Source organism: Diabrotica virgifera, chromosome 7 (assembly GCF_917563875.1).
Source record: "Diabrotica virgifera virgifera chromosome 7, PGI_DIABVI_V3a".
NCBI classification, from domain to species: domain Eukaryota; kingdom Metazoa; phylum Arthropoda; class Insecta; order Coleoptera; family Chrysomelidae; genus Diabrotica; species Diabrotica virgifera.
This window is the reverse complement of record NC_065449.1, coordinates 106245817-106259865: the sequence shown is the minus strand read 5'-3', so window position 1 is coordinate 106259865 and position 14049 is coordinate 106245817. Positions and strand designations below refer to the sequence as shown.

The window sequence follows — 14049 nt, the reverse complement described above, 5'->3', positions numbered from 1 at the left end:
TTTCCTGGCCTCTCATGGTAATCCAATAATAGCATCAGAGAGACTGCAACTACGTCTGAACAAAACAAATGAATGGATTAAACTCTGGAGAATTAGAGTAAACCCCTCAAAATCCACACACATTACATTCACTCTAAGAAGAGGTACATGTCCACAAGTTAACCTCGATGGACATCCTTTACCTCAAAAGGATAACGTAAAATATCTAGGTATTCACCTTGACAAACGACAAACCTGGACCAAACATATATGGACGAAAAGACTTCAACTGGGAATTTTATACAGAAAACTTTACTGGATGTTGGGAAAAAACTCTCACCTATCGATCGATAACAAGCTGCTTATATACAAAACAATAATAAAACCCATTTGGGAATATGGTTCGCAACTCTGGGGATCAGCTAGCAAATCTAATATTATGAAAATACAAAGATTTCAATCCAAAACTCTAAGAACAATCGCTAATGCCCCTTGGTACATCCAGAATGACGCAATACATAGAGATCTTCTGGTACTATCACCCGTGTTGAGCTGCCCCCCCCCCACTTGCAAAAATTAAAAAACAAATAGCCCTGATTTATGAGCTATTTATGAGCTCTCATATTCCGCAAACTAAAAATTTTGAGCTCGTTCCACTGAGCAGGAATTTAATACCCTAGTAATTCCTACTTAAAAATAGGAATATTGAATCGGTTTTTGCGGCAGAATTACGAGCTATTTATGAGCTCTTGAAATTATATAGTTTCGATTTTTGAGCTCATCCCCTTCACCCCCAAACAACCCTTTAATTGATTTAACTTAAGAGAAAGATGCTGAGAAAACTTAAAATATATCGTATTGCGGATATAATTCCTATAGCTTATATACTCTAAGAATAAACTATTAAATCAAGGGCATTTCGATTATTGAGCTACAACCCCTTCGCAAGAAAACCACCCTATCTTCCCGGCTTAAGAGAAAGTTGTACTTAAAATGCATTAAACTAATTATTTGGCGACTACATATCATTTAATAATTTATAAGCTTCCAAATTACGCGCATTTAGATCAGTAAATTGCAATTTATTTTGTATAGTGCAGTCACTGAAGGTAAAAATCAACGATTACCTTCAATTTCGGTGAACCTTCATCGATTTTCACGAAAATTGGTCAGTGGTTAGAGGATACGTCAAGAAACAAAGGTGACATGGTACCACCTTGCGCCTTTACCCTGAGGGTGGATACCGCCCCTTCTCCGGGGTGAAAATTATTTTATAAAAAATAACTGCACAAATCAATAAAAGAACAAATTAAAAGCAAAATTTATTATATAAAGTTAATAAAATAAGTCAATACTTTTTAAGTTATTAAAGATCAAAGATTTTAATTATTTGTGAAAAAAAATGCATGTTTTGAAGAGGTTTTTTGTAAATCACTAAAAAACTGTAAGTTTTTACAAAAAAGTTAATAGTAGTTTAATTCGTATAGCTTATATTCTAAGAATAATCTCTAAAATCACGCGCCTTTCGATTATTGAACTACAACCCCTTCGCAAGAAAACCATCCCACATCCCATATTCCCGGCTTAAGAGAGGGTTGTACTTAAAATAATTTAAATTAATTATTTGTCGACTATATATTGTTTAATAATTTATGAGCTCGCAAAATATACGCATCTCAATTATTGAATTGCCATTTTCTTTCTATAGTGCAGTCACTGAAGGTAAAAATCAACTATGACCTTCGATTTCGGTAAATCTCCATTCATTTTCACGAAAATTGGTGAGCGGATTTTGATACTATCAACTTTTTCTGGATCTTATTTTTGATGGGTATTTCTAAGTACTTTGACAAGTATTTAGTACCTAAGTGTTATAAATTGCATCTTTTTCCCGTTATTTAAGCTTGAACCCTTAGATTTGAAAAGTCGCGGAAAAAAATATACATTTTATTACCAATAACTTACTTTAAATTAACATTAAAGGTTTTTCAAGTAAGCAATTTATTATATTTTTTATTAGCTTCAATTTTAGTGATGAAAACTTTTTTGTAAAAACTTACAGTTTTTGAGTCATTTATGAAAAATCGCTCTAAAGCATGCATTTTCTTTCCAAAAATTAAAATATTTGATCTTTAATAACTCAAAAAGTATTGATTTATTTTAATCACATTATGTAACAAATTTTGCTTACAATTTGTCCCTCTCTCGATTTGTGGGGTTATTTTTAATAAAGTAATTTTCACTCCCGAGAAGGGGTGACATATACCCCAGGCTAAAACCCCAAGTTGTTATTGTCAATTCGTGAAAATAAATGGAGATTTACCGAAATCGAAGGTAATAGTTGATTTTTACCTTCAGTGACTGCACTATAGAAAGAAAATGGCAATTCAATAATTGAGATGCGTATATTTTGCAAGCTAATAAATTATTAAACGATATGTAGTCGCCAAATAATCAATTTAAATTATTTTAAGAACAACTCTCTCTTAAGCCGGGAATATGGGATGGTTTTCTAGCGAAGGGGTTGTAGTTCAATTATCGAAAGGCGCGTGATTTTAGAGATTATTCTTAGAATATAAGCTATACGAATTAAACTACTATTAACTTTTTTGTAAAAACTTACAGTTTTTCAGTGATTTACAAAAAACCTCTTCAAAACATGCATTTTTTTTCACAAATAATTAAAATCTTTGATCTTTAAAAACTTAAAAAGTATTGACTTATTTTATTAACTTTATATAATAAATTTTGCTTTTAATTTGTTCTTTTATTGATTTGTGCAGTTATTTTTTATAAAATAATTTTCACCCCGGAGAAGGGGCGGTATCCACCCTCAGGGTAAAGGCGCAAGGTGGTACCATGTCACCTTTGTTTCTTGACGTATCCTCTAACCACTGACCAATTTTCGTGAAAATCGATGAAGGTTCACCGAAATTGAAGGTAATCGTTGATTTTTACCTTCAGTGACTGCACTATACAAAATAAATTGCAATTTACTGATCTAAATGCGCGTAATTTGGAAGCTTATAAATTATTAAATGATATGTAGTCGCCAAATAATTAGTTTAACGCATTTTAAGTACAACTTTCTCTTAAGCCGGGAAGATAGGGTGGTTTTCTTGCTAAGGGGTTGTAGCTCAATAATCGAAATGCCCTTGATTTAATAGTTTATTCTTAGAGTATATAAGCTATAGGAATTATATCCGCAATACGATATATTTTAAGTTTTCTCAGCATCTTTCTCTTAAGTTAAATCAATTAAAGGGTTGTTTGGGGGTGAAGGGGATGAGCTCAAAAATCGAAACTATATAATTTCAAGAGCTCATAAATAGCTCGTAATTCTGCCGCAAAAACCGATTCAATATTCCTATTTTTAAGTAGTGGGGGGGGGGCTGACTCAGCCCCCCCCCCACTAGGGTATTAAATTCCTGCTCAGTGGAACGAGCTCAAAATTTTTAGTTTGCGGAATATGAGAGCTCATAAATAGCTCATAAATCAGGGCTATTTGTTTTTTAATTTTTGCAAGTGGGGGGGGGGGGCAGCTCAACACGGGTGGTACTATCAGTCTCCGAAGAGTGCAAAAAATCTTCTGAACAATATCAAAATAGGTTGCGGGTACATCCTAACACCCTGGCACACAATCTTCTCAACAACCAACAAGTGAAGAGATTGAAGCGATATGTCCCTTGGACCTACCTAACCGATTCTGACAGAGCCTAGAGCAGAGGAAGCTACGCCTTCAACAGCTTCCAGCCATTGTGTTCTGTGCCAGTATTAGTTTTCGTGCTCGCGTATCAGTGTATGTGCGCATCTCTCCGGTAAACAAGCTAATGTGTGTGTCGTGATGCTTTGGTCACTGGACCTTACATCTCTCTGTCATTGTAAAGACAAACAATTTTACTTATTGTTTTCATTGTAAAACAGATTGTAAAAAATTTTGGATGTTAATAAAAAAAAATTTTTTGAGCTAGAGACTTTTCTTTTATTTCTGGAGATAGGTATTTTTAAGTACTTTAAATTAGTTTAAACAAGGTGTCCTCGAAAAATGCATAGTTTTACCGTCTTTTGACTTTGAAACTACAATATTTAGCATTTGAAGAAGAAGAGCCAACATATAATAATGTATAGCTCGATTACCTAATATTGGTCTTAATGAAGATTTAAAGAAACGGTTTTGTTTATTTTTTCAAAGAGTACATTTTTGTTAAGTAAAGTTGTTTTGATAAAACGAAAACTTTTGGAGTTATTAGTAGAAAATTTATTAAAAACATTGATTTTATCGATATAAAACTAACACGTTCGACAGCGAATAAATCAAAAACTATCAATTTTATCAAAAAAATGTATAAAACATTTTTTGCTTTGAATGGACGTTTTCACCGACTTTTGTAATTAAAATATAATAAAATCTTTCCACCCACGAGATGGGGTGGCAATCACTCCCATGATAAAAGCGCCTTTCGTCATGATATAGATTTTGATCCTTGGACTGTCCACTACTTATTCTTAAATTTTCAAGAAAATCGATCCATTCTGTAAAAATTGCGAGGTTTTGTCCTATTTTAAGCTTCATTACTTGGACTATCTGTGCTAATTGTCATAAGCACAGTTCATGACAGTTTAATATGATTCATGTTCATTAGTCTTAAAATTGATAAGAGTTTCTTCAAATTTCTGCCACATAAAAGTTGTGACATTCACAAGGTATTTTATAAATTTAAATGTCTGATCTCTGCTTTGTATTGCTTGATAGGTCTGGATCCCGCGTATGAAAAAAAAGTTGATTAATAGCAAGCTGAAAATTTGTTAAAAGATTAAGGGTGTCTAGTCGGAAAAACTTTGATATATGGGAACACTGGAACAGGGGCAGTTTTAATTGTGGAACAGGTTAAAAATTTGGAACGGTCACACCACGAAAACGGCACATTTATTTTGTCCGACAGAACAGACTTAAACTCTCCGAACATAGATTAAACTCTCATGCAAAAATCACACTGCTATTTATCACCTGTCATAATTGCTGTCATTTGACATATTCTATATGTTCCACTCATTAAAACGCCCATTTGGTGATAAATAGCAGTCTGATTTTTGCATGAGAGTTTAATCTATGTTCGGAGAGTTTAAGTCTGTTCTGTCGGACAAAATAAATGTGCCGTTTTCGTGGTGTGACCGTTCCAAATTTTTAACCTGTTCCACAATTAAAACTGCCCCTGTTACAGTGTTCCCATATATCAAAGTTTATCCGACTAGACACCCTTAAGCTATTAACAAATTTTCAGCTTGCTATTAATCAACTTTTTTTTCATACGCGGGATCCAGACCTATGATTAATTTTGGATAAAATAGATCTCAGTGTGATTGTTGTTTTAAAGGTTGTGATATTATATTTATTTCCTATCCCATTTAAGTTTTCTAATAAAACCTTTACAATGTACTTGCAAAATATGGAAAGCATTTATTTATTTATTGGTATTAATTATTGTGACATGTTAAGTGGTTACAAAGTTAATTATTAATTGACAGTTAGTTAGTTATTAATTTATTACCTATATTACTAATGTTATGTGTCGTAAATATAGTTCTTAAGATTCTAGCATTTTTAAATTAAAATTCTTTCCTATCTAGTCGCCTTTTTCTTCAATTTTAATTGCCCATAAATCCTTTGTTGACCAATATAACCAAATTTTTCTTTTCTAGTATCCATACTATCAGTTCTTAGTAATAAATTTGCAGAAGAACGAAAAGTATCTCATAAACATGACAATGCAAAAGGACCAAAAGATTTTATGTTTGCAGTACACATCGCCTGTTTTTTTGTTGGATTTATGAATGTTATGCCAATGGTATTTTTTAGTACAGCAAATTCTGTAAGTATCAATTTTTTAATTTAATTAGTTCAGTAATTAAATTACGTTTGTTTAAAAAAAACTAAGTTTTCAATCTAATAGCACATAACGCAACATCCAAAAATGTTACTCTACATCCTACCAGATTGAAAACAATGGGAACCTTCTCTGGTTACACCTCCGAGGGTTCTACAATTTGCAAGCCTTAACGGATACTGAGACTAAGGAAGATGAGGGAATTTTACAATTTATAATTCACGTCCCATCTGATCAGCGCGGTAAAGTTCCAACGAGAATGGTTCCCTTCGTACTTCAATCAGAGTAGTGTTGCCCAAAATCGGTCTTGGTCTTGCAGTCTTGGTCTTGTTCTTGCGTTTTACCAAGACCAAGACCAAGACCAAGACCAAGACCGCCTTATTTTAGCAAGACCAAGACCAAGACTGACCGTGCAAGACTTGAGCAAGAACAAGACCAAGCCTGCGAGACTCTTGCGTCTTGCAGTTTGAGTGTCGTTTTATGGAATAATACAGGGTGTAACAAAAATACAGTCATAAATTTAATCACATATTTTGATATCAAAAATAGTTAGATTGAACCTAACTTACCTTAGTACAAATGTGCACATAAAAAAAGTTACAACCCTTTGAAGTTACAAAATGAAAATGGATTTTTTCCAATATATCGAAAACTATTGGATATTTTTTATTGAAAATGAACATGTGGCATTCTTAAGGCAGTAGTATCCTAAGAAAAAATTATAGTGAAATTTAGACACCCCATAAAAATTTTATGGGGGTTTGGTTCCTTTAAACCTCCCCCAAACTTTTGTGTACGTTTCAATTTGATTATAATTGTAGTACCATTAGTTAAACACAATGCTTTAAAAACTTCTTTGCCTCTTGGTACTTTTTCGAAAAGTCAGTATTTGTCGAAATATTTTGCATATAATTTATCAAATCCACCACATATTTGTATATGGCCACATATGTTATGTTCATCTGTGATATGGCTAAGTACGATTATGGAGACTTGATAATAATAGGAAAATTAATTTATGATTTACATATTTAGGTATATTTTAAACCATATTAAGAAAGAAGTCACATCTCGATAAATGTGCCTTATCGAAAAAATACACAGAAGCAAAAAAGTTTTAAAAACACTGTGTTTAACTAATGGTATCGCAGTAATAGTTTAATTGGAACGTACACAACCATTTGGAAGGTTTAAAGGAACAAAACCCCCATAAAATCTCTACGTAAACTAATTACAAAAGAAGCCGCAACTCGATAAAAACTGCCTTGTCGAAAAAATACTAAGAACCAAAAAAGTTTTAAAAATATTGAATTTAACTAATAGTATCACAATAATAATTTAATTGGAACGTACACAAAAGTTTGGGTGGGTTTAACGGAATAAAACCCCCATAACATTTTTATGGGGTGCACAAATTTCACTATAATTTTTCTTTAAGATATTCCTGCCATAAAAATGCCACATGTCCATTTTCAATAAAAAATCTCTAATAGTTTTCGATATATTGGAAAAAATCGATTTTCATTTTGTAACTTCAAAGGGCTGTAACTTTTTTTATATGCATATTTGTACTAAGGTAAGTTAGGTTCATTAGAACTATTGTTGGTCCTAGAATAGGTGATTTAATTTATGACCTGTATTTTTGTTACACCCTGTATATTAGCTCGGGTATATGCTTAGAGACTACGAGATACAAAAAAATATGTAACAAAAATTTGGAAAAATGGATTTATCCGCATTATGAACAATACGATGAACATACATACCGAATTAAAAATATGAACACTTATTTATTGGATACGTACTCAGAGGTCATAATAAATTATTATACAATGTAAAAATAAAATATTTCATTCTTTCCTAATGAATTCATAAAATTCATAATATCAGACGACGCCTTCGCTCCGAAATTAAATACAATTGAGCAATTGTCTAGATTTTGAGAATAGCAACCTTTCATAAAATAATCTTCTTGTGTTGTGTGTATAACAATATCGCATTGAAACTTTTAAAGAAGCATGTCGCCTATAAGGTGATAAAAATATAATACGAATACCATATTCACTGTTACGGACAACAACTCAATTGTTTTTCCTTATCCATATCGTAAAGACTAAACGTCCTACTTTTTGCAGGGTGTGCAATTAGATATTAGATCAATCGGCCAAACAAAATTTTTTTCTGAAAAAGCACTAAATAAGATAATGCCTGGCTACCATGTATAGTCCATTCGCGCACGGTAAAATGTTACAAAACCTTCAAATTTCAAAAAAAGAGATATTTAATATTATATAAAAAGCGATATTGGCCGATGTGTGATTTTGCCATTGTTTTTTTATTGTTAATGAAGAACTTATGAGAGGATGGGTGATCGGGCTGCATTAAAAACTAAAAAACAATGTTTTTTAAAATGAAATAAACAAATTACTTATCGACAACTGATAAATAAAGCTTAAACTTCAGTTTAGGCACTTCGAGATTTCGAAAATAATATTTTTTTCCACCTACCTCTACCGAAAGTATACTTTTCCGGACCTGATTGTAGGGAGCAAAGTTGTACTTTTCCTCCCTAGGGAGGAAAAGTAAAAGTAACGTCATGGTATGTCATTCATGAAATATAACTTATTGACGCCCTGTATAATATCTATTTTCTATTACGTAAGTATCTATACATTTTAACATTTATTTATAAAACACTCGGTATTTTGCAGAATGGTAAAAAACAGTAAATTGTTATTTTGATTTAACAATGTTTACATTAATAATTTGACTTATATTTGACAGTTGACGGTTATATTGTACCTACTTGTTAGATTTAGTTCTAATAAATTTTATTGGTTAGTTACATAAAATAAATTAAGCAAAAATGAAAAAATGACTTATTTGAGGAAGGTGGAAAAACCATATGTATAACATGGGAGTAAAGTGCCTTTTCCTCCCTTAAATGAATACTGCCCTCCGCTACGCGTCGGGCAGTAAACTTCATTCTCGGGAGGAAAAGTAGCACTTTCCTCCCTTGTTATACAAATAGCTATTACTTGTGTTTTTGAGCCTTGAACATCGTCATTTTTCGATTTTTTTTTTCAGTTTTAAATTGTTTATAACTCGGAAACGAATAACTTTAGACAAAAACTACAAAAGACCTTTTTTGTTCCATATGAATCAAAGAACCTAAAATAAGTCTGCCAGGGCTGAAACAATTGATTTTTATAATTTGTTTAATTTTTTTTTAAATAAATATAGAAATAACTCAGAAATTACGCCATTAATTAGTAGTTATTATGGTTCAAAATGCAAAAATATAAAGGGTGTTCTATTACCAATTCCCTTATGCAATCTGTAATTACCACTATAATATCGGCCGCATTAGAAGACCTTTACTCACCAAATTCTATAAAAATCGTTCAAGTCGTTTCCGAGTTATTTGAGGCGTTCCATACATAAAACTCACTCTGTATAAATGTTATATAATTAAACTGCGTGTATTACTTTGTATTAATTCTTGTTTAAAAAAAGTCAATCTTAAAATTTTCAACTAATAGCAAACAAAAATTTTCAACTAATAATAGTGTCAAAGCTATTGCGTACTGTGCTGTAATTTAATTTGTTTTTTTTATTTTTTATTTGAATAAATGGCAAATTGTAGAACTCTTTTATTCCATTTCATTTCATATACCTAATGTGAGAGTCCATCGATCCCTTTCTAGACAGATAATGTTCTTTAAAATACAGTCTAGATAAGTTTATGTCATTTGTTTGATTTTTTGTGTTTTCACCATGTTTTAGCACATGTCAGGTTATTAAATGCAAACGTTTATTAAGGAACAGACTGACTCCCGTGGGACATGGTAGATAGCCCAGTTAGTTATAGTATAGGCAGGGATAGTTTAGATCGTGGGTTCAAATCCACCTAATGCGAGTTGTTTATTAATAAATAGCAATATGCTAGTGGGTAACTGCGAGACTTACAAGACTCTTGCTGCAAGACCAAGACCAAGACCAAGACTGGGAGTGCAATACCAAGACCAAGACCAAGACCAGGTGTACTGGTGCAAGACCAAGACCAAGACTGTCCAAGTCTCGTCTTGGACTTGCATTTGGGCAACACTAAATCAGAGTAAACATGTAAATAAAAAATGAATAACCATTTTCAATTTCGTTGCAAACCGAAAATACAGCCGCATCATATTCTAGTATTCTAGTCCAATCAGAGAGTGTAGCAAGCACCTCTACCGGTTTCGAAGGTAAATCCGAAGTACGAAGGTAAATCCGAAGTGTATGAACCATATACGCTTTTAAAGGTTCAAGACCACGTTTCATTTGAAACCACAGTGCGTCGATGCATGTGCCACTAAAAAGTGACGGCATAATAGTTTCTACGGCATAATGTTTTCTACTATTCAAGTTATAGACTCTTATGCTGCCCAAAATGCCTAGCAAATTTTGCCTATCCCGGCTCATTGTCTACAGGTTTTGCACATGGAAGATTCAACTCTTTTTATACGTAATATTTTTGAATATTTTTTGGTTCTGTTTATTTTTTAGTTATTGAATTATGACACATTATCTAATTCCATAAGGTACATAAGGTGCAACGAAGTTCACCGGATCAGCTAGCCTTATACATATATAAAAATCAATTGCTGTTTGTGTGTCTCGCTAAAACTCGAGAATGGCTGGACCGATTGGCTTAGTTTGATGTTGAATTATTTGTAGAAGTTCAGGGAAGGTTTATACGGTTTTACATAGTCATTTTAGTAGCCACCAAAATGTTACATCTATATGTATAAAATGCTCTTTTCACAGTATTTGTTGCCATACTCCTCCGAAACAGTTTGACCAATTTTTATGAAATTTTACACGTGTATTCGGCAGGTCTAAGAATAGGTTGTTATCTAATTTTCATACCCGTAGGTCATAAGGAAGGTTGCCCCCCTGATATTTTTTCTATTTATGTGTAACGTAAAGATACATACAACCCTAATTTTTCACTTTTCTATCTCCAACCGTTATTTTTTAATAGCCATTTAAATATTTTACATCTATATAAACAAAAGAAAGTCATGTTGCTACCAACACTTTTATAACTCGAGAACGACTGAACAGATTTTTTTGAAATTTTACGCGTATATTCGACCGGACTGAGAATAGGTTGTTATCTATTTTTCATACCCGTACGTCACAAGGGGTGTTGCCCCCTGATATTTTTTTTATTTATTTGGACTAATTTTTTTTTCTCTTAAACTTATATGATGTAGAATACAAAGATAAATACAACTCTAATTTTTCACTTTTCTATCGTTAACCGTTATTTTTTAATACCCATTTAAATATCTTCATCTTATATATAAAAATCAATTGCTGTTCGTGTGTCTCGCTGAAAAACGAAAATGGCTGGACCAATTTGGCTAATTTTGATGTTGAATTATTTGTAGAAGTTTAGGGAAGGCTTATACGGTTTTATATAGTCATTTTAGTAGCCACCAAAATTTGTACATCTATATGTTTAAAATGCTCTTTTCACAGTATTTGTCGCCATACTCCTCCGAAACGGTTTGACCGATTTTTATGAAATTTTACACGTGTATTCGGCGGGTCTAAGAATAGGTTGTTATCTGTTTTTCATACCCGTAGGTCATAAGGGGGGTTGGCCCCCTGATATTTTTTTCTGTTTCTTCGGACAAACTCTTTTTTTACTTATGATGTGGAAAGTAAAGATACATAAAACCCTAATTTTTCACTTTTCTATCTCTAACGGGTATTTTTTAATAGCCATTTAAATATTTTACATCTATATATGTAAACAAAAGAAAGTTGTATTAATTACCAACACTTATAACTCGAGAACGACTTTTTTAATAGCCATTTAAATATCTTCATCTTATATATAAATATCAATTGCTGTTCATGTGTCTCGCTAAAACTCGAGACTTTTAAAATCTAAAATATAGTGTTCACTCTTACTTATTTTAACCACTAATCATACGTTAGAATTAAGCATTGCTATTATATTATATTGTTTAGCCGTATTTTTCGTTATTGTATATAAGTTCATGTAGATTTATAAAGAAACTTTATTCGATTATATATTATAGTTTTATTATTTAATCATTTAAAATTTTCGCTCATGCTTTGGGAATTGAGCTCCTTTTTGAATACAATAAAGTAAAATAAAAACTATATAATATGTACACAAAAATATTATCTAGGTACCTAGGTAGCGTGGGGCAGTTCGTAGTCGCCCGGCTATTATCCCGTGATCGCATTTTATAAAATTAATTTATTTGAAGTCATTAATCTTTTTTCACTATTGAGGAGAGTGATGAACTCAACATTAAACAGCTTGACCACCATACAGACTTATTCTACGAATATAAAGATATATATAGAACGGTAATAATTTTTTTTAAGTCACAACAAAGTTACTATTTTTAAGAAGATTTAATATTACCTATGGTTGATAAAACTATCGAGTAAATTACAAAAAAATATTAATATTTTTGATATATCGAACCTTTGGGGAAACAGTAATACAAATGCAAATTCTTGACAAATTGAGATGTCAATACTACGATATTAATAATACTCGCCTTTGTCGGGGGACCGAAAAATAAGAATTGTAACTTTCCCTTTATTTAACTGAAATATTATATTTATTTATTATAAAATTTATTTATTAGATATGAAACCAAATAAACTTTATTGATAAATAAATAAAATTGTATTGATTTATAAAACCAAATGAACAATAAATGCAAATAAATCAAATACGACAAAATGTGCTAATGTCACTTTCACTTAATATCATAAACGTCAAAATTCAAATTGAACAAGATATCAGAGACATGGCTTGTTGTTTATCCTTGTTTAACTTGGTGGTTTCTATGGACAAGCGGCTTAATTTTGCGATACTAGTTTCTGTGAGTTAAAAAGAGACCTACTATAAAAAGTAATTTGTGAATATTTTCATGCCTGGGAAAAGTAAGAGTGAAAGAACTATATGTACATTATATTTATTTATGTAAATATACAGGGTTCACTACATAAGGTGCAGTTTGAGGATTGATGAGTTGTTCAAAGATTAGTGTCTTCACATCACACATTACATTTAACTATTATGTTAAAAATATCTTATCAGCATGTTACTGTCGTTGCTTTACTGACGCTTTCTTCGGATTTATTTGTCACCGAGCAGTATGTTTAATCTCAAATATTCATCATTCATATCCTATATTAAACAATTTGTTATTATATTTACACATATGCGGGTTAGTTATTTTGTTTAATTGTTGCAAATCATAAACAATATTTTGGCAATGGACATTAATTTTGCTGACTAAATAAAAAGCTTTGTTTAAAAGTCGTGTGGGCTACGACCTAATTTATCCTGCAGCTAATAAAGAGCATACCTTAGATTAATTCCTTCGAGTTAAGATGTGCTTTTAAATATATTCATTGAATTCAATTCGAACAATCAACATGTAATTTCATCATGATTCTTAGTTTAAACTTTATACGAAGCGGTCAGTACAGTAGCGTCTCCCTGGAAACTAGTGTCAGTTTACAGAAATAAATTATCAGCTTAAATTTGGTGTATCACTAAAAGGCGATAGATCCTGCAACTGAGCCCGAAGATTATACATAGTGTTCATCCGACGCCCTGAAAAGCACTAAGGATAATGAGAAAGAAGATATACAGGGTGTCACTTAAGTTGGACACATATTATGGGAAACTTCAAAAAAAGGTGTTCTTCATAAAAAGTTCTGCATGGCCTAAAGTCTAAGATTCAACCATCAGATATCAATTTTATCTGTCTCAAAAGAGGGGGTATGTCAAAACATATGAATTTTCCTAAATAGTAAAGGCCCTTTATTTATTTCACAATATTGAAAAATGTTATTATAGAAAGGTGTTTGGAATAAAAAATTATGTTCTAATATTAGGCAATTACATCCTTCTAATGAAAAAAAAAATTTGAAGATTTTTCTCAAATTACGGATACCAACATCAGTTTCATTTATAACTCTTTTATTTTTAATTTGACGAAAAAAAGATATTCTTCATAAAAAGCTCTTCGTGGTATAAGATCATCATGGTAAATGATGCAACCATCATATATCAATTTTTATCAATTTTATAGGAGGCACGTCAAAGAATATGAATTTCGCTCAAAAGTAAAGTACC

At 31.7% G+C, this 14049-nt stretch overlaps 1 protein-coding gene across 4 annotated transcripts in view; it reads left to right on the top strand.

Moving 5' to 3' along the window:
- Positions 1 to 14049, top strand: part of LOC114336379 (equilibrative nucleoside transporter 3) — a 192941-nt gene that overhangs the window by 123473 nt on the left and 55419 nt on the right. Inside the window, exon 2 of one of the 4 annotated variants that reach the window (XM_050655968.1) lies at positions 5680 to 5849. The exons of the other annotated variants lie outside the window; for them this stretch is intronic. Within the exon in view, the coding sequence (XP_050511925.1) occupies positions 5680 to 5849 (170 nt within the window). The remainder of the gene's footprint in view (positions 1 to 5679; positions 5850 to 14049) is intronic. 4 annotated transcript variants of the gene reach the window in all.